At 40.9% G+C, this 22919-nt stretch overlaps 2 protein-coding genes across 2 annotated transcripts in view; both read right to left on the bottom strand.

Moving 5' to 3' along the window:
• Positions 1-342: 342 nt before the first annotated feature.
• Positions 343-2389, bottom strand: LYRM2 (LYR motif containing 2). The gene is made up of 3 exons (XM_086461377.1): positions 2327-2389; positions 1676-1816; positions 343-740 (listed from the first exon to the last, which is right to left on the bottom strand). Exons 1-3 carry the CDS (start codon positions 2387-2389, stop codon positions 660-662), a joined length of 285 nt encoding a protein of 94 aa, XP_086317503.1. The 3' UTR covers positions 343-659.
• A 1691-nt stretch (positions 2390-4080) lies between these two features.
• Positions 4081-22919, bottom strand: part of MDN1 (midasin AAA ATPase 1) — a 101640-nt gene continuing 82801 nt past the window's right edge. The window contains exons 81-102 of the mRNA XM_086460460.1: positions 22419-22565; positions 22026-22198; positions 21502-21663; positions 21230-21367; positions 20866-21007; positions 19745-19914; positions 19368-19511; positions 18525-18660; positions 17610-17926; positions 17214-17375; positions 16733-16834; positions 16336-16537; positions 15557-15730; positions 13877-14034; positions 11967-12056; positions 10935-11050; positions 10116-10290; positions 9407-9480; positions 9199-9313; positions 8191-8254; positions 6463-6605; positions 4081-5051 (exon numbers count right to left, since the gene is read on the bottom strand). Coding sequence (XP_086316586.1) covers positions 4863-5051; positions 6463-6605; positions 8191-8254; positions 9199-9313; positions 9407-9480; positions 10116-10290; positions 10935-11050; positions 11967-12056; positions 13877-14034; positions 15557-15730; positions 16336-16537; positions 16733-16834; positions 17214-17375; positions 17610-17926; positions 18525-18660; positions 19368-19511; positions 19745-19914; positions 20866-21007; positions 21230-21367; positions 21502-21663; positions 22026-22198; positions 22419-22565 — 3293 coding nt within the window. The 3' untranslated portion in view covers positions 4081-4862. The remainder of the gene's footprint in view (positions 5052-6462; positions 6606-8190; positions 8255-9198; positions 9314-9406; positions 9481-10115; positions 10291-10934; positions 11051-11966; positions 12057-13876; positions 14035-15556; positions 15731-16335; positions 16538-16732; positions 16835-17213; positions 17376-17609; positions 17927-18524; positions 18661-19367; positions 19512-19744; positions 19915-20865; positions 21008-21229; positions 21368-21501; positions 21664-22025; positions 22199-22418; positions 22566-22919) is intronic.

Here is a 22919-nt window from a genome sequence, read left to right as displayed (position 1 = left end):
AAAAAGGCATTCTTTCTTATTTAAGCTACAGCTTTTTGTAATTCTGCTTCATATGGACTTAAATACTTTCCTGTTAGCGTGGTAATAACCATTTCTGGGGCTAAAATCTCTCATTTTCATATATAAAGACCTCTGCTTTTTAGTTTTATTCGGCTATAACTGAAAATCAGCATCTACATACAAAACATTTTCTTAACATTTTATCATGTTTATTTGTTTTGGGCCCATTTATTTAGCCCAAATTTTAGTAAAAATCCTTGGCCCAGTACAGTAAGAGCTGTTACCACTATGGGTGTTGTTACCACTATGGGTGTTGCCACCACAGAAAACAGACGAAGCAGCTGACTTACTTATATTTATTTTCCATTTCCCTGGCGTAACACTGCTGGTGTGATTTTTGGTGCTTTCTGCTTTTCCCACAGCACATCATCAGTTCAGTTCTTTAAAGCCCTTTGTGTCTTGAGTGATTTCCACATGAGAAGATAACCAAACCAAGAAGAAGAAGGGGGGAAAAAACCAAACCAAAAACCCCACTGTGGGAGATTCCACGGTCAGACATTACCAGGTTTTCAGCAAGGGCTGCCGTTGTAACCGCATGCTGGAAAAACCACCCTGCTTGTTCACAGCAGATGAAAGTCCAGCTGTCAACAAAATTAAGATCAGGATTTTGCCAGCTTAAGTGTTCTTTGAAGTTCCTGAAGTTGCATGTTGCCTTGAGTAATCATCATCCTGATTGTATCCTGTAAAACAAAATGGACTCAACGGAACGGCCGTACACAGCACAGGTTTTACAGGAGCATTCAGGCTTTAACACACTAAAACACACACAGGTCTTACCAGCACAAGTGTGATCTGTTTCTGTGCGTGAAGTAACGGTATAGTCACCGAGATGGTTAAAAACCAGGTGAATAAATTAATTAATTTTCTTCAATTCTGTAATGATGTGTTTAGGGGCTGGTTATGGCTTTGCTTTAAAACTCGGTTTTGAACTGGATTCAGACTCCTAATAATGTTTTCTTTACGCCTCTGTGTCTATGGCCTTTGCAAGCGACACCTGCACAGGGCCAAGATGAAGACGGGTGTTTTACAGATCAAGTGGGTGTTTCTCTCAACGGTATTTTTATCAAAGAAATACTGTTATGCTTTGTCTGTGTGATGCAGCCACCAACTCCTTGAGCGCTAGCGAGAAAAAGGGACAAACTAGAAAACAGAGGACAGGGGACACGCAAGAAGTGTACAGGTTTCTGCGTGTCATACCCACAACCATCCAATTTGGTTGTGTTCAGCTTGCATATATGTGAAATTAAAGATGAAGAAAAAGAGGCTATAGAAAGCTTAACCGCTAGTAACTTTATGTTAGTTATTGTATTATTAAATATATTTTTTCTGATTTGTGGTTTGAGTAAGCAGGATTTGCTTGGTTTTCAGCTTCTTAATTCCAGATTATTATCTGGAAATCAGAGAAACATGACTATTGCCAACGGGGAGGATAATAACATTTAGAGAAGCTGAATTATTTCTTCAGCTTCAATGATCCTTAAAAGAAAAGACTAACAGGAGACTTCACACCAGTCTGGAAGTGACACCTACACACCAACCCAGGTGACAAAGAACAGGATGGCGCACTGATCGTGCTGAGGGCAGGCGGTCGGGGCTGCGGGTTCCTGACCCTCACCTCTTCTGTAGCATCCTTATTCCTCCTGAATTCCTCCCTGGCCCAGTCCTTCAAATACTGGCGATCGGCTTCAGCAGGGACCTCGCGAACTGCCCGCAGGATCTTCCTGTACAACTGAAGAACCTGCTGCCGCCTCAGGAACTGGCGGGGAGAGAGGGAGGTCAGCCTACCCGCTGTCCCGGGGCGCTCCGCTGCCACCTGGACCCTCCGCCGCTGCCTTCGCCTCGAGGGACGCTGAACCAAGCACAGAGCTCCCCCCTCGCCTTCGCTAAAAGACGCGGTGTTCCCCAAAGACCCCGGCCCCAGCCACGTACAAAGGCACACACCAGACGCGGAACACGCCATGGTGCCTAAGGCCAACCGTACGCACAGACTGCAGCGCGGCGAGGGCAAGCCCCAGCCCGCCCACCCGCCCGGCCACCCCGGCGGACCGCCCGCCCGCCTGCCTGCCGCCGCGGCCCACAGCTCAGCTCCCGCTGAGCCTGGGAGCTCCCAGGGCCGCTCCCCCCGCGCCCCGCTGCTGCCACCCGCCACCGAGGCCGGAGGGCCCTGCCTGGGGTCCGGCCAGGCTGCCGGGCGGCAGGCACAGCGCACCCCGCCACCCCCCGCGCCCGGCGGGCGAGCGGGGGCCCGGGGTTCGCCTGCCCGTACCTGCTTCAGGGTGAGCGCGCTGGGCGGTAGGCGACCGGCGGCCATGACACCGCCGGCGGCCATGACGCCCGGCTCCGCCCCTCCCGCCGCAGCCCCCCCGCCGCGGGCGTGGCCACCCGCCGCCATCTCCTGCGCCGGCGGCCCGGGGCTGCTGGCGGGCGCGGGGGAGGCGGCGGGGAGGGGCCCTGTCCGCAGCAGCCAGGACAGGGCGGGGGGAAGCCGCCCCTCGCACACGGGGAGGGTTGTTAGGGCCGGGCTCGCTCGGCCCCGGAGCCAAACCCAGAGCCCGACCCGTGGGCCCTGCTCACCGCGGCGGACCCCAGCCCTCCGACCGGCGCCCGTGGGCTGCGGGAAGCCTCAGGTACTTCATTGCACCAGAGTAACCAGCGTAGGGCTGAGGGTGTGCGTTCACGTTCCCCTCCTGCAAACAAGCTCCAGTACCAAACCGAGCCCCCAAGGAACAAACAATACGCTTGCAGTTCAGAGAAGGGGGGGGGGGGGGTAGGGGGGAAGGCCTGTGCTCTGAAGCCTGATACAGCTACAAGACTAATATATTTAACTATAGGATTAAATTAAAATAGGATCTAGCAGTCACCTGAGCAAGTCCAAAACACTGAGCGGCCTTCTGCATCTTTTTAAATAGTTGCAGCTCTGTCCAGGCACGTAACTTGTTGCCGACAGCGCAAGGGAGGGACAGTTTCTTTAGCGCTGATGGGGCTGGCCGTGAATGCCAAACCCAACTACAGACCTAGAGCTGGCCTGCAGAGGCAAAATAACAGTTAAGCAATGCCTTTCCTTTCTGTGCTACTCAGTGTTTGCTTGCACCAAACATAGTGCAAGCTCTTTTGTTAATTACAGACAGAGTAAAAGCTTGGTTTAAACTGCTGCAGTAAGCACTGGTGATAAAGTTGCATCTCAGGCTGTAATGACATCCCTGCAACAAACAATCAGTTGCATTGGAAGTGTATCCTTGCACTCTTAAAAGTTTTAGTTTCTAAAATATTTTCTCACAAGTTTCCTACTACAAATATTGAGTACAAATCTGAAACCGAAGCACTTTCTAGATAATTATGTAATAAACTAAAACCACCTAATTCCACAGTTAAATTTCCTAAAGCACACAAGAATTTGTATACATGTATGAGAGATCTAAAGAACCTTGGAAAGACAGTATTAGTACCTGCCCTTTAACTTCTGACAACATAGAGTTCCCCTGCTGAGTTTGCAGTTCTGAAATTTGCTTATCATTAATTAGCTGTGGCAAAGCTACACAAATACAAGAAACAACCTTGCTGGGCCATTTTCACACCTCTGGGTCTTGCCACTGCTGCATCTCAGAACAGCTACAGCAATACTTCAGGTAAGGTTTTTCGATCTAGAAGCCAAAGAGAAAAATCACATCTTTGGGAATGCACCCACGTTTCCAGCCATTTCCTGATCAACTCCTGCACCACACTTCAAATAAGACACCTTCATTTTTTGTATGCAAAGAAAATCTTCAGAGAGAGTTTAGACCAGGGCCCTTTAAACAAAGTTTTCCTTCAGATTTTCAGTGAGAGGACACCTAATCAAAACTTTGTGCTGGCATACTCTCATACAAGGAGGACAGGTGTTGAAGTTACATACATAAACCACAATATATTTTCATATGAAAATTCATATTTGTGCACTGCTAGAGAATGCACAGCATTTCCATGTGGCAAATTTGGTTAATTTATTCAAGCATGGATCAACTGAAAGAACAGACATCGTAATTACAAACAGTGGTACCTCTCTTTATTAGTACAGACAATATAATGCATAGCTTTTGCAATGAAAAATCATGTCCATGCTCTAAGACATCAGATTAATGAAACATCCTCAAGGTCTGCCTTGGACAAAGGGGCAAACTTCACAGTGTAAACTGATAATATAGGGATGCTCATATGGCATTATTCATAAAACTCCCTGTTGATACTGTCAGACAAAAATCAGCAATAATTAAATAGGATGTGTTTAACTGCAGAATAGTTTGAAGTATTCAAGTACTTATTTTTTTGGTTGTTTAAAGCCATCTGTTTCCCCTGCTCCCCCACTCCTTCCCAACGTGGCCCCTGCCACATGGGTGAAGTTAAGGAACGCTTTTCTGCAAGACACCTCATGTTTTTCTAATGCAGAAATGCCTTCCCAGAAGCAAGACTGATTTTTCTTATTGCAACAGACAGTGGCAGGAATAATTTTACCTCTGTGAACATTACAAATACATTTTTTTTTTTTTAAAAGTAATAAGTTATTACAAGAGAAGCTGAAGAAAGTTTTACGTTATTTGTGGGACTAGGCGATGAAAGAAGACAGTCTCACCATCGCATAATTCTCCCTTGACAAAGTTGGGAGAATGCACCTAAACGATTTAGTTCTTATGCAGTCTGACTGCCAGAGGGCAGCTCCTGCACATCAGTCCTAGTTAGAAAGGGACCGTATGAACTCTCCGGTGAAATGCTATTTCATGTATTTCAGCGGTTTAGCAGCAATCAGGTATTGACTTTGTCTACAAAGTCTACAAAGCGTCTGAGGCAGTCACCAGTTCAAACCACTGCCTGAGTGCATCACTGAGAGTTTCTGGAAGCGCGTTCACATCTCTAAGGATCATGTAGAATGGGAACGGGAACTCTTCCATGTAAGATCTGATTTCGGGCAGTTCTCCAGGTCCTTTGAATATAGGTACTTTAATGTCCAAAATGGAATCCTGTAAAAAAGAATTTGTGTTACTACTAAACTACACGCATCTTTTACATGTCTTTGGTATTATTTATCCTATTTTTCAAATACTTACAACTCCTCCTCTGTTAAATTAAAAATTAATACAGACTTCCAAGATTAAAAGCCACAATGGTAAATTCAATGGTGAATCAAATCAAAAGCTGAACACAAAGCAGTTAAATGCTTTTGCCCTTTTAGATAAAAGTGCTCTAATCAACAAATTACAGGCTAGAGGAGACTAAGCTGAAGCTTCTGCCACACCAAATTCTATAAATAAACCCTGTCTTTCCTTAGTATTTTAATGGTTTGAGTTTTCTGTTACCATTTCAGTTTTATACATTTGATGCCCTTCCGGCACACTGTCATCTGTAAGTTCTTTAGGGCTACTAGTTCAACTTGCGTTTGTGCAGTGATTTAATACAACAAGATTCTTTAGCAAATTTTATAATATTTCAACAAATACCACAAAGACAAAAATCAGATTAAACTCCACCTGTGCTTCTTGTAAAGTAACTTCTGAGCTGCTCAGTGTAGCAGCTCAGAAAATTAATAAAGCTTATTAAAAATGCATTTCACCACCCAGAATTTTTGCTTGACATTATAGCTAGGTTTCATCAGAACCTTATAATAATTTGTCAGGAAAAGAATTGTTAATCTTTCAACAATAAATATAGCAATGAGTTTTGTATGGCAAAATAAAGACACGGGAAGAAAACGTGAACTACAAAATTAGAGTCTTCACCACAGAATTCAAAATAAGGCTTAAGTTTGCTTACTTACTGCACTTACAGAGTCTCCCTGGAAGGCTCCTGGATATTTCAGCTTCCCAACCAAGGAAATCTAACAGTTTTCTTTCACAGTTGCCAAATACAGTACCCAGCCTTCCCAATTCAGGCACTAAGTAAGTCTCATATACTCCTTTCTGATGTTTAATCTCGTATCGGCTCCAGCAGCCATATCAAACGGAGACTGCTGTCAGAAAGGATCAATTTGAATCAAAATTGAGATGAATAAAGCATTTCTCAAGCTTTGAATTTGTCCACCTGCCAGCTACTTCTCTGGTGGCCAAAATCTACAACCATTACATTTGAAGACAGGAGCTCTTACTTAGACTTTCTATGGCACAGAAGCCAAAGTATTTTGTTTTTTTTTGTTGTTGTTGTTTTTTTTTGTTTGTTTTGTTTTGTTTTTTTTTTTTTAAATACAAAAGAGGGTAAGCATCACAGTAGGGAGAAATCATACAAGATCCGACAGACGTGAAAAACTGAAATTGGGCTAAGTATCTTTGACCTCTGTGACAGACAGGAAAGCTGTAAAGCACTACAAAAGACAAGAACAAGATTTGTATGTTTCTCATTCACTGCACTTGAATACTTCTCCCTTGTTCACTTACTTACCCGGGAATTGGGATTGTCCAACACTACGAAAATAACAAAGATATTGGCATTCTGAGCTGCTTGAACTGCTGCTGTCACTCGTTCCTTGCCTTCCAAGAAAAGGCCTCTTCCATCAGATACAATCAAAAGCAGCTGCGCTGTTTCTGAGCACAAAGAACAATTTAAATTCCAGTCAGAGTAATCCATTAAAAAGGCAAAGAGACTATTTTGTTGTTAGTCCTCTGGGTATAATGGAAAAACCCTCAGAGTATCCCTAACGAAATTAAGTCTTTATCAAACAGAATTCTGTGACTTAACATTAAGCTGCAGTTACAAATGGGTCAAGAAAGAGGTTTTTGAAGTTTTTTTCCACTCTGTGAAACCACTGAGAATAACTGGGGAAAAATACCCCAGTCCATCAGTACCATAATCAAGAATGAAAGGCACAGAAAATACCTAACGAACTTAGTCATGGCCTTGTCTTTCACGCCTGGTAAATGCCTAGGGGTTAAATACTGGCTGAATTAGAAGAGTCCAGCCACTAGGTCACTACCTCAGTAGAGCAGCAGCTGCTGCAATGGCACAGAGCCCAAATCTGTTCCCCCAGAAGCAGGTACTTAGGGGTGCGTCTGTATTAGCGTTTCACCTTGGAATAAGACGGTGCTTTTGGAACACGTTTCCCTGTTGTCCCCACTTTAATGGGCTTGGCTTCCATCAGATAGCAATCCTGGACTGCCCAAAATGGGTTATTTTTGGAGGAAACTAAACCAGAAGAGAGGTTCCAGAGGCACAGTCAAGGCAGTCCAGCCACTATAGGGCATTCAGCCCTTGGGAGCAGAGGAGCTAGTCTGAAGTAAACCTGAAACATACACAGCACAGATGCTGGGTTCCTCAGCACCGACTATATTCTGGAGACATGTCACTTGACCCAAGTTGTCCGCAGAGTCAGAGATACATCCCCCTAAAGGGACTTTCTAAGTTATGTATCTACCGTCTTTTAATTACAAATCGCAGTAATTACAGCCAGGAATGCAAGGCCCTCTCTCCTGTTCTCCCCGCAGCACAATGGCTAGGGAGGGATGCAGAACACTTCCTCCTTTTCTGCAGACAGGCCCCAAATGTGACAGGGCTCGGTCTTTTTACAAAAAACGGGCGATGTATGCTACTGCCTTTTCTCTTGCTAGCTCCCCGATTCTAGGGAGCTGACTGCTGCTGCATCCCAGCCAAGTTCAAGATGTCTGGATGCTGCTCCCCCTCAGAATATCCTGACAGCCTGGCCACCCTGTGGCGAGGCAGCTGTGGATTACATATCCCAGACTGTCCATTTCTTGGAGTACTTTAACAACAAGAACTTTTTGAAAATATGGGTGCCGCCACGACCAGCTTTTAACTAGCACAGAGCAGCCTTGCAGGCTAGCTATGGGTCAGCCGTGAGGTAACAGGCCTTCCAGCTTAAGCCTAGGACTTAAACACGATCTGGAAACACGCTGTACAGGGAGGCAGGGAAGGCGTGCCCTTCTCAAAAGCCTGCAACAACATTTCAGTGAATTATTGACAAATATGATGTAGGTGTCTTGGGCCTTGAGCTAAATTTCAACCAAACGTTCCTTTTGACAAAGCAAAACCCAAAGCCCTAACGCAAGTGACATCTTGGCACTGGAGTCTTTCTGGCAGGATATTGCTTCGGGACTGTAGTGAGCGTTCTGCTGCCACGGCAACAAGCACAGTAACACACAAAAAAAAGCTCACCCGGATTAATATTTTGAGACAACTGCTGTGCAGCAGCAAACATATTTGCCGATGATTCTAGAAACTGCAGAGGAAACAAATAAGATTAAGTTATCTCATCATAAAATAATAAGCTTAATAAAATTTTAAAGAACGCATTTCTGTGTTTTAAATGCCAAGATAGTTTAGTCTGACCACCTACACAGATACAGTCCTTGGCATTTTCCAGTATTAATTCCTGCTTCAAATTTAGTATTTTCGAATTAAAGAATCTTCAGGAAAGCCTTCAATCTGGATTTAAATTTTTTCCAATGCTAACAAACCCCAGTAAATTGTTCAAGTGACTAATGGCATCATTAAAAATATACATCCTATTTCTAGTTTGAACTTCTTTGGCTTCAACTTGCAACAGAAGTATCTAGTTACATATTCCCCGTTAAAATTAAGGACATCAGTCCTCTCAATTTTGGCATTTATGATTACTGCCAAGCTATCTGAGTCTCCTCCTTTCCACTTAATATTAATGGAAAATCTTATTCAAGTCTGGAAAGGTAATACTGCAAAAACCTTCATAAAAGGTGGTAACTTTGCAGTTGTCTAGAAATTTATTTTCTTCAGGAATCAAGTCAGGTCTGAGAAACTTACAGCCTGACAAACATGCAAAGCTCTTCCTCCTCCTCCTCCTCCAGTGAAATCCATGGCATGAAAACCCCCTGAAGTCCCACAAACTTTGATGGGATTTGGCATTGGGGTACCCAATAGCTTGTACCCAAAACACCGTTTAAGACCCAGCACAAACAGAGAAAGATGAATGCTTACAAGTGGCATACGTGAGAACTGAAAGTGAGAAAACACTCTTCCTGTTAGAAAACCGTCACCATTCTTTCTCTTTGTTACCTAACCAGCTATCATGCTCTCACATATAAACAACCAGTAAACATTACAAAGTGATCACGAAACCACAAAGCTGCTGGTGTCTTGTCTGGGAAAGATTTGCAAACCCATTGCCCTAGAGGTGTTTTTGTGTACCTGGGCTATTTTTGTTTTCTTCTGCTGAAATTTGCAAAGACGCAATATCCGTGTCCCTGACTGATCACTGAACTGTTCGTGGAATGGATGCAGCAGCTGAACAGTCTCTCCAAAGCTTTAGAAAAGAAGAAAGAATTACAGTGTGAAACTGGTACTTACATTCTGCTCTGAAGCCTTGAAGAACAGTCGACATTTCAAATAAACTCACCTACACACAGCAATTTGTCCCACTTCTAGAAGAGTCAGTGCATTTCCAATAACTGCCAGGGATTCATATGCAAGCTATTAAAAAAAAAGTTACATGACAAATAGGATATGCCAAGTTTTACACACAGCTCAGTATAATATTAAACATGAAGAATGTTCCTGGAATTATTTTTCATTGTCTAGTAAAACAGATGAAAAGACTTCCTATCTTTTTTCCTCTTATAGTTATGCAAGACAGGCCTTGCAATAAAGATATACTAGTTCTACTTCAGGGCTTCAGCTGATTGATTTAGGGATACCACTTCAGGCAGACTAATGAAATAAACACTGAAATAACTATTTAGAAGGAAACACTCACTTCCAATAAATAAAAACCCTACAAGTGAGCCAATTTAATCCTCTAATGAACTGCATAGCTAAGCAAGTTTTGGCCTTTTGTAGGCTACAAAAAGTAGTTTTCCAGTGGATATGTACACCTCTGTCAAACAAATTTAACATCTTCTTTCAGCTAACTTCACTGATCTTTTAGTGACAAATCTCTTCGGCATGAAGTGACAAGAGTGCAAGTGCGTGGACTGGAAAACCAGCTGCTCTAGAATCACCAGTCAGGCTTTCCAACAGCCACCAGCTCTGCATGAAACAAGTCAGCAGCTGACACGCTCCTCAATGACAGGTAGTTTCTTCAGACTTCTTCCAAGGTTTTATTTTACCTGTTTCGAGTGATTGTCTATCATACTAGAGGAATCATCAATAGCCAGGCAAATCTGGTACTGTCGTTTACTGGGCTTGGTCCTTCTCAACCAGATCTTATCTTTTCGGAACTGACTGGCAATATATGGAATCACTTTGCGCATGTTCAGTCTCTTCCCCGTTCTGTAGTCTCCTCTGAAAAAAGCCATAGTGACAGGGATTATCGGCAAGGATCTCATTCTGGAAATCCTGGCTTATGTAGCACACGCACCAAAATCGTAAAGTTTTGTAAAATATGACACCAAAATTAGTAGTTCTAATATTCATATTTAGGTATAGATCAAAAATAATCATGTTTTTAGTGCAAGATGCATATTCTATGTTTTTAAAAGATGTTCCTTAAGTCTAGGTGCCTAAAACTGAAGGCAGAGCTTGAATTTAGACCCTTCCAGTTTGAAACAAGTTATATTTCTTTTTTCTTTTTTTTTTTTTTAATCACTTAGTATTAAAACCAACATAAAACATTTTGACATTTAACATAATCTTTGACTCAACAGCACTTCATGCATTTAAGTTGGTTTGATCACCTCACAGAAGAGGTTGCACAGAACAACTAAAACCAGGAGGCACTATGCTCAGGATGAGTACCTACTACTATACCGCATTTGCGTTTCATAAAATAACCTAGTGTTTCTGCATAAAAGTGAAATTAATGCATTTGTGAACAGAAATAATTGCTATAAAGCAAGAACAACATAGAGCCACAGCTATACAGAGGTTAAAGCCCCCAAAACCCAGGAGTTTAAAGAAACCAGAAGCCTCAGAAAGACTCAACTTACTTCAATTTGGCTGCCTGAGTGGGTTCCAGTATGAGTCGTAGCTGTTCACAAAGCTGCTGTGATAGAGGAGCTGTCAGTACCAAATACCTCTGCCACAACTGTGCCGCCTCCTTCTCCTAAAACATTGTAAATCACAGAAAGAAATAGAAGTGAATTATGAAAACCCCAAAAGTTGGGAAGCACTGCCCGAAAAAACAAACCTCAGGGTACTAACGGGGAGGCAGTAGGCAGCAATGAGCTGAAACTGTGGGGGTGTCTCGTGGGCACACTATAAAGATGACAATCTGCATTCAACTTAGGATGCTCCTTGTCACTACGAAGCTGCAACATGCAATGATCATTTCTCTAGGAATACACAAAGCAACTCTGGCATTGCTGTTGATACAGGGAAATCTTGTAACAGCCCCCACCTGATAGTTGCTATTACAGCAAGGCAAGCTGTAAAGTCTGCCAGGTTCTCTATCGGCCATCAAAAATTAAATTTAATTAAAATTCAGCAAAATTGTTAAGCCTCCACACTGGCAATTTCATTCAGGAATTACTTCCAAATATGGTTTACAATTTATGACTAGGACAGTCAGAGCACGTATCATATTCTGGTCCTGCTGTGGGTTAGCTCAAACTCCACCACTGCAACTGAAGGAGACGGCTTCTGTGGATCGTAATTTTGTGAAAGTGGCATCCAGCACTGAACTGCAGGTGGCAACTCAAAGCGGAAGGAGCTTGGCAAGACTGAGAAAAACATTTCTAACTATGCAAGTTTTAGAAGTCATTAATCAATAAAGTACCTCTCTGCAAATAGCACACAGCACATTCAAAACAAGATCTGAAACATCATCCTGCTTTAACAATAATGTATTTTTTTTCCAGAGTAAGCTAAACATCAGAGCAAAACCAGCACCTAAATCATGCTATTTTGAATATTTATATTCCAGCCTGCTTGGCTTCCTCAAATGCTTCAGCAGTAAACCAAGATGAAATAATGCAATGAAGGATTCTTATGACAGTCTACTCTGAAAGAAGGTCACGAACCTCCTCTGGAGTTCCAGACTGCTGTGTCTGCCAAGCTTCCAATTGCCTTTCAAGTTCCTTTCTTAGCTCTTCCGGATCTCTAACGATGTGCTAGAAGTGTAGTTATGAGATTTATGAGACAGAAAAGTAAGTTCACACATCTGGTGATCCCCAAACTACAGCAAACTATAAAAAAGTAAAAATGCATTGTTCTTATTCTTTTAGACATAAAAATACCTAAAAAAATAAAACCTTAAATGAAGATTCTAAATCTCCATTTTTTTAATAGCTTCTGTGTACACGAAGGATAAATACCTGCATCTGTGACACAATCAACATAGAAACAAAGACAGGAACATCTCTGATACAGAGACTGAAAATAATCAAATACAGAACTTTAAGATAATTCAACGAAATTACCTTGACAAACACCAGATTTAATGACAGTATAATGGAGATCAAACTATTGAATACTACCTATCTGGTATCCTTCCCTTAATTATGTTTTTTGAAAAGCTTCATTCAAACCCCTTCAAGAACTGAATGACATCTTCCTCTTTACCTGCCAGCAAATACTATTTGATACGCCGTTTTGTTAAAGGACACCCAAGCTTTATGACACTTCTTCAGCTTTTACTGTGCTTTCAGTGACCACTTCTGTTCCTGACTTGTAAAACCACAGTTTAGCCAGACAGTAGTGTACGGTCTGCATAACCCCCAGCTTTACCGGATTAAGGAAAATGAGCCAACGAATGCAAACTCAACTGTACCAACAGCTTCTCACTCCTCAAGCAGCAGCAGCAGTCCCGCTGGCCACCTACTGCAGGTTTAAGAAAGGGAGGAGGCACGTACATGGAGGGGGCTTCTTCCCTGTCCTTTTGCTGAAAGCTGAGAACTTGCGCTTTTCCCCGACAACGTTTCTCCCTTCCTCCTTAACTGGTGCTGCAAGAGCTCCCCCTCCTGTTTCAGGTTTTGCATGTCAATTTAAAAAAAAAACCCAAACAACAAAACACCACAAAACCACCAACACAAAACCCACCACCACAGCAAGAAAAAGGCACCTAACTATTCTAAGAGGAGAACACTCTTGCATTCAGCATCCTTTTTCCAAACAGCTGCCACATTTGGCATTCAGACAGAAATATCAGGTATAGCTGGCACACAATCCTTCCCGTGTTGTGCGCAGAAACAGTAAAATATCACTCTCCCAAGTATGTACTTAGGGCACAACATAAGCACAAAAGGTCAACACTTCTAAAAAACCAGACACTGAAAATACTTTATCAACTGGTTATCCACCAGCAACTGCTTCTATGCTATAGCTTTTTATGATAGCACTGGGAAACTATCAGTGTTACATGAAGCTCTAGGATTTTCTTAGCTACAATAGTTTTTTTTAAACTAAGACATTCATAAAAGGCTCACAAAAGTTCTACAGTATTTGCAATCAGCTTTTTTGAGGAAGTAAGATGTTGTGATGAATTAACAGAGGTGAATTCTTTGTCCACAATTGTGTTTTAAGGTCACTGATGCCTAGCTCTCTCATCCCACTGAACCCTTTTTTTGTCTTCAGGCCACACACCCTTGCCCATTGCTTTTCCACGCTACCCAAGCATTTGATCAGCAGATTCATCTGAGCAAAACAGTTCTCGAGAGTCAGAAAAACAAAAGTTCATTTTAGAAAGAGGATGGGACCTTCCCACGTAAGGATGGGGACAGCTTGTAATTTTAAAGTAATCATTCAGCAGCGTACGCGACAGTGGGTTGTGTGTTACTTTTCATTCGTTTTCATTAAGAAAAAGCAAGCTACCGAGTTGTCTGAATGAAATTAATTCTAAACTTTTGCATTCACACAGTTTCATTAACACAGGTCAAATAAACCTGACTGTTTCTACTACTGTCGTTGTCAGAAGACACCCTGGGTATCATACCTGCGGAGTGTCCATCAAAAACTGATGGGCTGTATGTATGGTCGAGTCCTTGCTTCTCTCTGGCTTCTCTTCAGTCACCTTTGGTAGCTTTTCTGTTGTAGAGTCATTGACGTCCTTCGAGTCAAAAGTCTGGATCTCTGGCTCCACTTCACCTGGTCCTACCATCAAAAAACTCATTACTAACTTTGTGGATCACACATAATACAAGAACCAATATTGTATCTCGACTCTTTTACACAGCGTCTCACATGCTTTGCAGTACAGCCCCAGACGTTTTTTTGGTTTTTTTTTTGTTTGTTTGTTTGTTTTTTTTTAAGAGAAGTGGACAAATTTTAAGACAATCGATTCTAGGAATACGATGAATGTAAGACCTTGCAGCTCTCCGATAAATATGCACTTCTGTATGCAAACTGTTCTTCCCTCTTACAGTCTTCTCGCCAAATGAACAAAGTATTAGCAAACAGATCTTTAACACCTGAAAATTCCATTGGTGAAGTGAATTTTTTAAGCTTCATAACACCTCTCAGAGTGACAGGAGGTATAAAGCAACTTGAGAACATTCAGAAAATAATAATAAAAAAATAGTGGCAATCTTCTCTTATCTTTTACTCTATAGTTTTGTCACAGAACAGTTTCCTATAAATCAGAAATCAATTTACAAATAAAGGAATGGACCAAAGATTTTATTTTCTTATTGTTTCTACTATAATACACTGTTTAACAACTAATTTTTTTAAGAATTATTCTAAGAAAAAAGAGACTGTGACATTTTAGGAGATGTCTCAAAGATCCTAGTTTTTCAGAACATACTGTTAGAGAATCATGTGGAAAACCACACGGATTGATTACATGTATGCCTGTACCAAGAAGGCAGTGAGTCCAGCGAAAGATTGCAGTGAAGAGATTAAACCTGAAGGGAGTGGGAGGCAAGAGGGTGAATTCAGGCTGGTAAAACTCGTCTCCCCTCTCCAGCCAGCTCTTGTGTTGTTCGGCAAGAAAACCATTCAAAATTCCAAGCTGCAGTGTCATTTACTTAGATCCAAAATGAAATACTTCTGTTGCAATTGGCAAGAGATAGTTATTTATACCTGGGTTATTTGTTTGTGTGGCTGACAAGTTGGACCTACCACCTTCTCATCTACCACCCGCTCCCATCTCATCGCCATCTTCTGTTAGGCAGCTCAGTTTTGTCTCATTCCCACTTAAGGAAGAAAGCAGTGAGACAGTGACACTCCGGTGCTACCTCAACCAGATGTTGTTCAGACCAGCTCCCCAACTTCTTGGTGTTTTGGCAGAAGTTACACACAAAAAAAGTTGAGTTACATGGTGCTGATGCTGGTGACACTGGAATGCGGTGTTACATACCAATTAAGCGATTTGGCATTGTGTCTAAAAGCAGGAAAGTGTTTGCTTTTTACTTCTTCCAAGAAGTGGACAGAGATTAGAGACCATTAACTTGAAAGAAAACAGCAAAGCCCTCTGTCACTCAACCAATTTAGCAAAGGCTGATGCTACTTCCTAGGCAGGAGTAACAATACTGCTGCAGAAAAGTCAATTAAGAGTAGATGCTTTAGTCTTGTAAAACATATACACATCCATTACCTGCAAATATAAATATCTACACATACATTTAAAGATGCACATCAGTGTACATTTAGAATGCTTTCTAAGTTAATTTACCAGGAGTTTTAGTGTCAGTAGACTTCTTTTTTTCTGGCTTCAGCTCCTCTGTGTCTACTGCTCTGAGATCCTCATCGTTCTGCATTTCTGTTTCCATAGCTGCATCTTCAGAATCTCCCTCTTCCTTTTCTTCCAGAGGCATAATAGGTTTCTCTTGCTCCTTGCTAGCTACATCTGTACAAAGGCAATAATGCTTAAGGGGAAAGAGGAAGGAAAAGTAGAAAAGTTGCAAAAAACCGCTACATTAAGGCTACCACATATCAGTTTTAGTGAACTTCAGAACAGATCTGAGCTACTGTCTCAAACCTTAGTTTTATCTTTCACTGTGCTGTGCCATGTTGTGTTAACGAGCCCTGAAAACCTGATGAACAGAATAGTTAATTCAATAGAAAGGAATTTATTTAATTAAATTTAGATTAGAAGAGTATTTTTAAAGAGACATCAATTTGTTTGATACTGTGTTATCCTAAATAGTGTTATCCTGACAGCAAGTTTTGGCTTCAAAATAATTGAAGTAAGATCTGGAGAGAACAGATTTTAAATATGTTTATTAAACTAAAATCCATTTTTATGAGTCAACGTAGTATTTTCAAAAATGTTATAATGAGTTTGAATCTGACTGCCAAACAGTAGCATTGATTGTAGTGAAATGGTGCTACACCTTGAACCAATGCAAGGATTGTTAAACATAACTTTAAAAAACGTACCGGGAAAAGCTACAGTAATGGGGGATTTGATTCTGCAATGACAACTCCCTACACCCAGAAATACCACCGTACCATATGTCTGTGCATCATAGCATTCAGAGCCTTGTTTAATATGTTCAAATGCATCAGCCTCCTCCACGTTTTGTTTAGGCTGAGTTGTATTCTGCCTGGCTTCACTGCTGGATTCTATGGTTCTCAGTCGCTTGTGGATATGTTCGTTGTGATCTCCCATGGAGCGCTCATTGTCTGCCTGACCAGGTTTCCTCTTGAAACTCTGAAAAAGAGCAAATGAACACCGTGAACTTCAAGTGAGGTACAACCAAACACCAACTGGAACAAGAGTTCTAACAATGAGAAACTGAGTCCTGCCCATTTGCTGGTTAATATTAAGACATTCAAACTCAAAAAACCCAAGCAAAACAAAAACAACAACAACAAAACCAAAAACAATAGAAAAGAAGAGATGAACCTGGGTGTTTTTTCTACTTTGCTTCTGAGAAGCCATCCGGGCCATGCGTGTGGATTCATGGCCTTCTGACTGATTAGCACTTGAAGCTCCACTTCCATATTCCTGACGGAAAAAAAAAAAAAAAAAAAAAAAAAATCGCAACGGTAACTGCAAAGGGATTTAGCAACTGTTGTAGACAAATTTGAGAAGTTAAACTGCAATGCTGTGCTACCTTCTCTTGTGAATGACAAGTATTATTCTTGTGGAGAGCAGACAAGACTGTTCTGCAGCTCAACAATGAGCCTAAACTTACCACACAGTTTTCACTGCTCTGAAGGTATCTACATGGTCTTCAATTTTTTCCAGTGAACCTATAATTGGTGTTCTAAAAATTGAATCTTAGACACAGTTCTTAAAAATATGGTGGCAATTCCTTGATTGTAACTCGAAAACATATTCACAAGTTCAGCGCTTTTAACTAGGATATTTCCATGTAATTTACCTCTTTAGACTGGTCTCTTTCTGAAGCCTCTCCAGCCAGCTCAACAGCAGTGTCACTCTGCAGGTTGTCTTGCCCAGTCTGCCCTTGTGTTTCATGTTCCATTCTTTCCTCAGGCTCAGGGATCTGTTCATCCATTTCTGAATTATCTTTACCCTCTTCTTCCTGAAATACCATCAGTTTATTTTAACATTCTAAAAAACATCAGGAAACAGAAGGCCAAAGAGGTAACAGGAACACACCAGTTTAATACTAAGCACAGCTCTATTATCCGGATGAAGATTCTCACTAATATTACACCTACTCAATGTCAAATTTGTGTCAGAGCATCATAGAACACATCCACTTATGTCTTGTAAAAAAAAAAAAAAAAAAAAGCTTTTATTTATTACTCTCTACCTGAGGCTGAAGGCCTTGATCAGCAGCAGGGATCCCCTTATCTTCAGCAGATTCATTTTTTTCCTCATCAGGTGGTTGTGACTCTTCCTCCTCTTCTGCTTCATCCCCAGTGTTCCCTGCATTTTCTTCTTGATCATCAGCATCTTTGTCCCCTTCATCTTCCTTCTGCTCTTTATCTTCAGAAATGCCTTCTTCAGCTGGTTCTTCATCTTGATCATCTCCTTCTGTCTCACCAGCATCCTCATCATTCTGTTCTTCTGTCTTCTCTGCCTCACTTAAATCAACAGGTTTCTCATCCACTTCAAAAGCATTCTCTTCTTCTGGATGAAAAAAAAAAAATCAGAAAGGTATACAAAACTTTCAGTGAAGTACAGAGACAGTGAATATTACAGATTTTTGGAATAAAACTGCCCAGCCTATCAAAAAAATAATAAAGAAAATACTGAGAATTCTATACATGGAATCCGTGATTTTCTATAGCAGACAATTTCTTTAAGTCACAATTGGTTTGCAACTAACAATACAGCAGGATGAATTCCTATTATCTTCCTTTAAACTAATAATGCCTGTAAGTATCATAGGAAAAAAACAAAACCACAAAAGCAACTGGACAATGAAATAAGGAGCTTCGAGCATAAATTAGGGTATATCAGTGGGATAACACAAGAAAGCCTGCTCCACAGTGTGCGGGAAAGGGAGGCAAAGGAAAATGCTGCAATGTTGAGCTCTTATCTGGCCTGCATTTGGTATTCTGACATTTTGATACACAGAAGTGAATTTGCAGCTTCTTGTTGTACAGAATCCTACCACCACCTCTCTCCTTCCTATAGAGAAAGAGAGCTCATTATCTGACTGTTCCTCCCTATTTCTGTTTGGCTTTCATCTGGGAACCTGTAGAGAGATTTTCAGCTGCACCTTCATCCTCTTCCTCCTCGTCACTCTTCTCATCTTTCTCCAGGTTCAAATTATCCGGAAGGTCCAAAGGTTCAACTTCAGGCTGCTTTTCTTGCTGGCCGTGATAAGGATCTACTTCGTTCTCATCATACTCACGCTGTCAGCAAAAGAATTGGGGAAAAAACCCGACAGGTATGTAATAAGTGGGAGAGAAGGCAGAGATGAGAAACAAGATACTATTGAATTCTCTAGGACCCAGAAATACCAGATACAATATTACATTCTGATCAGTTAAAAATGAATTTCCAGCGGTACATATCCTCGTGTACAAATAGCAAAAAAGGATTTATTTCAGCAAACGCATTTACAGAAATTGTTACTTCTTCAAAACAGCATGTTTTGTGTTTAGAAGCCCGTTTTCCTGGCTGAAAGATTCTGAATAAATCTGCACTCTTGCAGATGGTAAATGCACTCTTGCATACTATGCAGAATCTTGAAGCATACTGCCTAAAGATTTTTGGGATGAGTCCCACTGACTTAAGATGTTTCTGTTGCTAAACACAACAGAACAAGAACTTTTAAGCTTTGTCCATCAAAACATCAGTTCAGTGTAAAGCCTGTTTTGGCAGCCATTACAAGTTCAGGTTAGTGCAAACGGAAATTCTTTCTGGGTTATGGATCAGGAAATATACACGTAACATAATGGATATAATATGGTTTCTTTATAGCTCTGAAATGAACTAACTTTTTTCAGTGCACTTCTCTATTAAATAAAGAGCTTTCCAAATTCTCAGAAACATATGATGTGAGCAACAGAATATGGTTTAACAGTAAGATACTCTACGTAGTCCAAATAATTTTTACCTCATCAATTTGTTCATGGATTTTCTCTTTGTTTCCACTGTTGTCCTCTTGTTGCTCTTTTTCCTCATCCTTGGGAGGCTGTTTTTTATTATCCTTGTTTTCTGTGCCCAAATTGTCATCTTTCGCAACAAGCTCTGAATCCTCCTATTAACCAACAAATTCAGAAGAAACTCAATGATGCTACTTGCTTCTCAAAGTCTGAGTGACAAGACATCATCTACTACAGAAAAAGCAACGACACCAAATAACTTAGAATATACTCAAATTATCCCTTTCCGAGACCAAGGGCTAGGCAAGTGAGGTCAGGGTCTAGGTCACATCAAGTTAACAGAGTTTAATTCCTCTGATATTCTTCTTCCCACCCCTGTTCTCTTTACCTCATCTACTCCTGGTCCAGTTTCTTCTGTTTTACTACTGGCATCTTCATCATCATCTTCATCTTCATCTCCCCAGAGCCTCTCATCCAGTTTATCATCAGCTTCAGCATTATCAAGATTTCCCATCTGCTTATCCAGCTCCTCCTCTTCATCTGAACTATTATCATTTTCTGTGTACAGTTCACAGCGTGTTTCAGTACAGAAGACAAAGCTAACTGTTTTGTGCAGTTCAGAAACAAGCAGCCATACTTGCACCTTAATTTTCATTACCCTATGCAGTTAATTGAAAGATGCAGAAAAAGACAGACACGCACTAACACTCAGAAGAGCAGGGTTCTAATTGTGTGGTTCAAAGGGTTCTCTTGGACATATGGACACCCACTCTCCCCCTCAAACAAGCCCCAGGTGCAAAACCCGTGTGTTCAAACTCTCTATTCCTTACCCTCCCCCTCCTCCATTTTTAAAATGTTTTGGCATTGCTGGGAAGGGAAAGGTCCGCTCCACTTCATCTGTTTGTCAGCTTAGGACTTTCCCTTCTTGTGCAGATGAACTTAATTGTTGACACTTTGTCAGACATTTGAAAGTAGATTAACATAACTGTAATTTGTAAGCCACATCAGTTTCAGATGTTCAAGCTGTTACCCTTTAAAGTGAAGAACTGCTTCCCTTTGGGTGAGTAGCAACTTGAATGAATCTACCAAATGTTGCTATTTTTTCCATTTTAAAACGGCAAAGTTAAATTCTTTTCACTGCTTACAAGTTAATAATAGCTTCGTTAGTCACATTTTGAAGTCAACTACAGCCACGTTCTCAAGCTGATCTTCAACAGCTCCACAAAGTCAGTGACTAATTTTAAAATGCATCTATAAGTCAGCTCACAACAGGAAGAAAGACTTGGCTCCCTTCATTCCAAACCCACCACAGTGACAGAAGACAGACAGTATTTTCTTTGTGCACTTCTTTGCATTTACGTTAATACTCTTTAGTATTCATATACAAACGGCACTACTCTGTCGTTAACACTGACTTTTTGGTATATGCTTCATTATACAAAAGTATCAACCATTATTGGACTGATCTACAATATTTCTTATAAGTTTGCCATAGTGGAAGGACCAAACCTTTTTTCTCCTGTTCTCCATCATGCATTTTTCCTTCAAAGTCTTCTGACATTTCAATTGCATTGTCTTCTCCTTCAATGTCTGGTTTAGAATCTTGATCCTCTTTCTCCTTCTCTTCACCCTTTTGAAAACTGTCTTCTATCTGAATTATTGGTAAAGCCAAAAATTACAATGGATCTTGCGTATATATTTTAAAGCTTAAAGTACTACAACAATATTTACTTACATGCAAAGATAAAAGGCAACCTAAATAGGAAACTGAAGGTAACTTCATGTTTCTTTTACCCGAGACATTTACAACATAGATTTCAAGGGTTCTTTTCAGTTTTACTTGAATTAAACAAGAATAACCCCAAACACTTGCCTGATCTTCACTTTCTATTTTGTCACTAACATCCTTTTTGCCTTCCCCATCTCCAATACCACCGTCTTCGTAATCATGAAACTGTGTTGCTCCCTCTCCAGCTTCATCTTCAAGTAATTCTTTTGGCAGACAGAACCCCTACAAAGGCAAACAGAAACTCAAAACTTTATGTAGTAGTAAGTACATCTTTCAGCTTAGTTTCTACTTAAGACTTCTGTATACATTAAATACATGCTTACCATATATATCCACTGTTATCTCTAATAACTTACCTTTTGGGCAAGCTCTGTGAAAATGCTAGTTAGAACAGAAAGCAATTTTCCAGTACTCCTGTGAGATGCCAGTGAAACAGTGAGGTAGAACAGGACGAGGTCCGAATACTTGCAGAGCATGGGCTTTAGACGCACCAGCAAATAGCAGGACTGGTTGAAGAACTGCAGTAAAAACCAAAGAACAGCTGTCAAACGTGATTGTGTACATACGAGATGCACCTCAGAAAGGGTGGTGATAGAGACTGAAAACAGATGCTCAAGTAGAAATATCAGTTTAAATACGATTTCTAAAGTTCCCAGAGCTTTTTCTAAATTTTCACAAAAAACAAAACCTTTCCTTCTTCCTAAAGGAACATCTGGCTTTCGCACTACAGAAGAATACCCATATTTGGCCATATTTTCACACATGCTTCTAGTTCTAAGGTACTGGACAACAAGAAGCAATGCACATTTAACCACCGAGTTCACAATTCCAAATCTTTCGAGATCTCTAAGCCATAAACACTTGAAAAGAACAATTTTACCTTATGTTTATCTGAAGTGTAATCTTCCCCATAAGATTTCAGGCTTTCCAGGAGTTCTGAAACTGCTAAAATTGCTTTCTGCACATGCAAAGAATCCAAATCAGCAGAGAGATCTTCATCCAAAAGCTTAGTTATATGTCCTGCTTTAATCACGTCAAACGAGGCTGCATCCTCTTTGTCTGAAATACATTAAAAAAATAAGGAAATCAAGTCAGACATTCTGAAAGTGTTATAGCAAGCAATCTAGAAATTTAATTTAATGTCTGTTTAAGCAGACAACTTCTATTAAAATGGCAATTTCCTTGTGTATTGGTACCTCTGCTAGACAAGGAATTTTTAAGTTTGCGTAGTTTAAACTCTCCTCCTCCCCCTTAAGTAAATTAACAAAATTACCATTTTCCTCTGGAGATTTTTCTTCCTCTTTTCCATCTTCCTGTTTTCTCTCAACCAAACACTGGATGGCATACAGAACAACACGGATAACAGTTTCCACTTTTGCCGAGAAGTGCTCCACAAACTCTTCATCTGACCGTTGATTTCCTTTTGAGCGATAACACAGGCAGTTTTACTTAGAAACACACTGAATTACAGGTTACTGTGTTTTCCCTATGCAAGGAGCACGATAATCACTACGCAATTTTTACGACACAGTTCTACTAAAAATCGTGCTAATCCTGATCTACAGCTATGGTGTAAGATCTGTCATCAACAGCAACTAAGCGGGGCGGGGGGGAACCCATTACCACACAACTTAAGTCTGGACTAAACTTTGCAAGTTTGAATTTCATGAAGTGTTTCTGGATATCCGAATCAACGTGGAGCCATCTTCTGCAATAACCAGCCTAACAAATTATATCTTTATCTAAATTACAAAACGGGCAGAGAAGAATTGTC

This window comes from Leptosomus discolor, chromosome 2 (assembly GCF_034619465.1).
Source record: "Leptosomus discolor isolate bLepDis1 chromosome 2, bLepDis1.hap2, whole genome shotgun sequence".
In the NCBI taxonomy this organism is placed as follows: Eukaryota; Metazoa; Chordata; class Aves; order Leptosomiformes; family Leptosomidae; genus Leptosomus; species Leptosomus discolor.
This window is presented reverse-complemented; position numbering and strand designations above follow the sequence as displayed.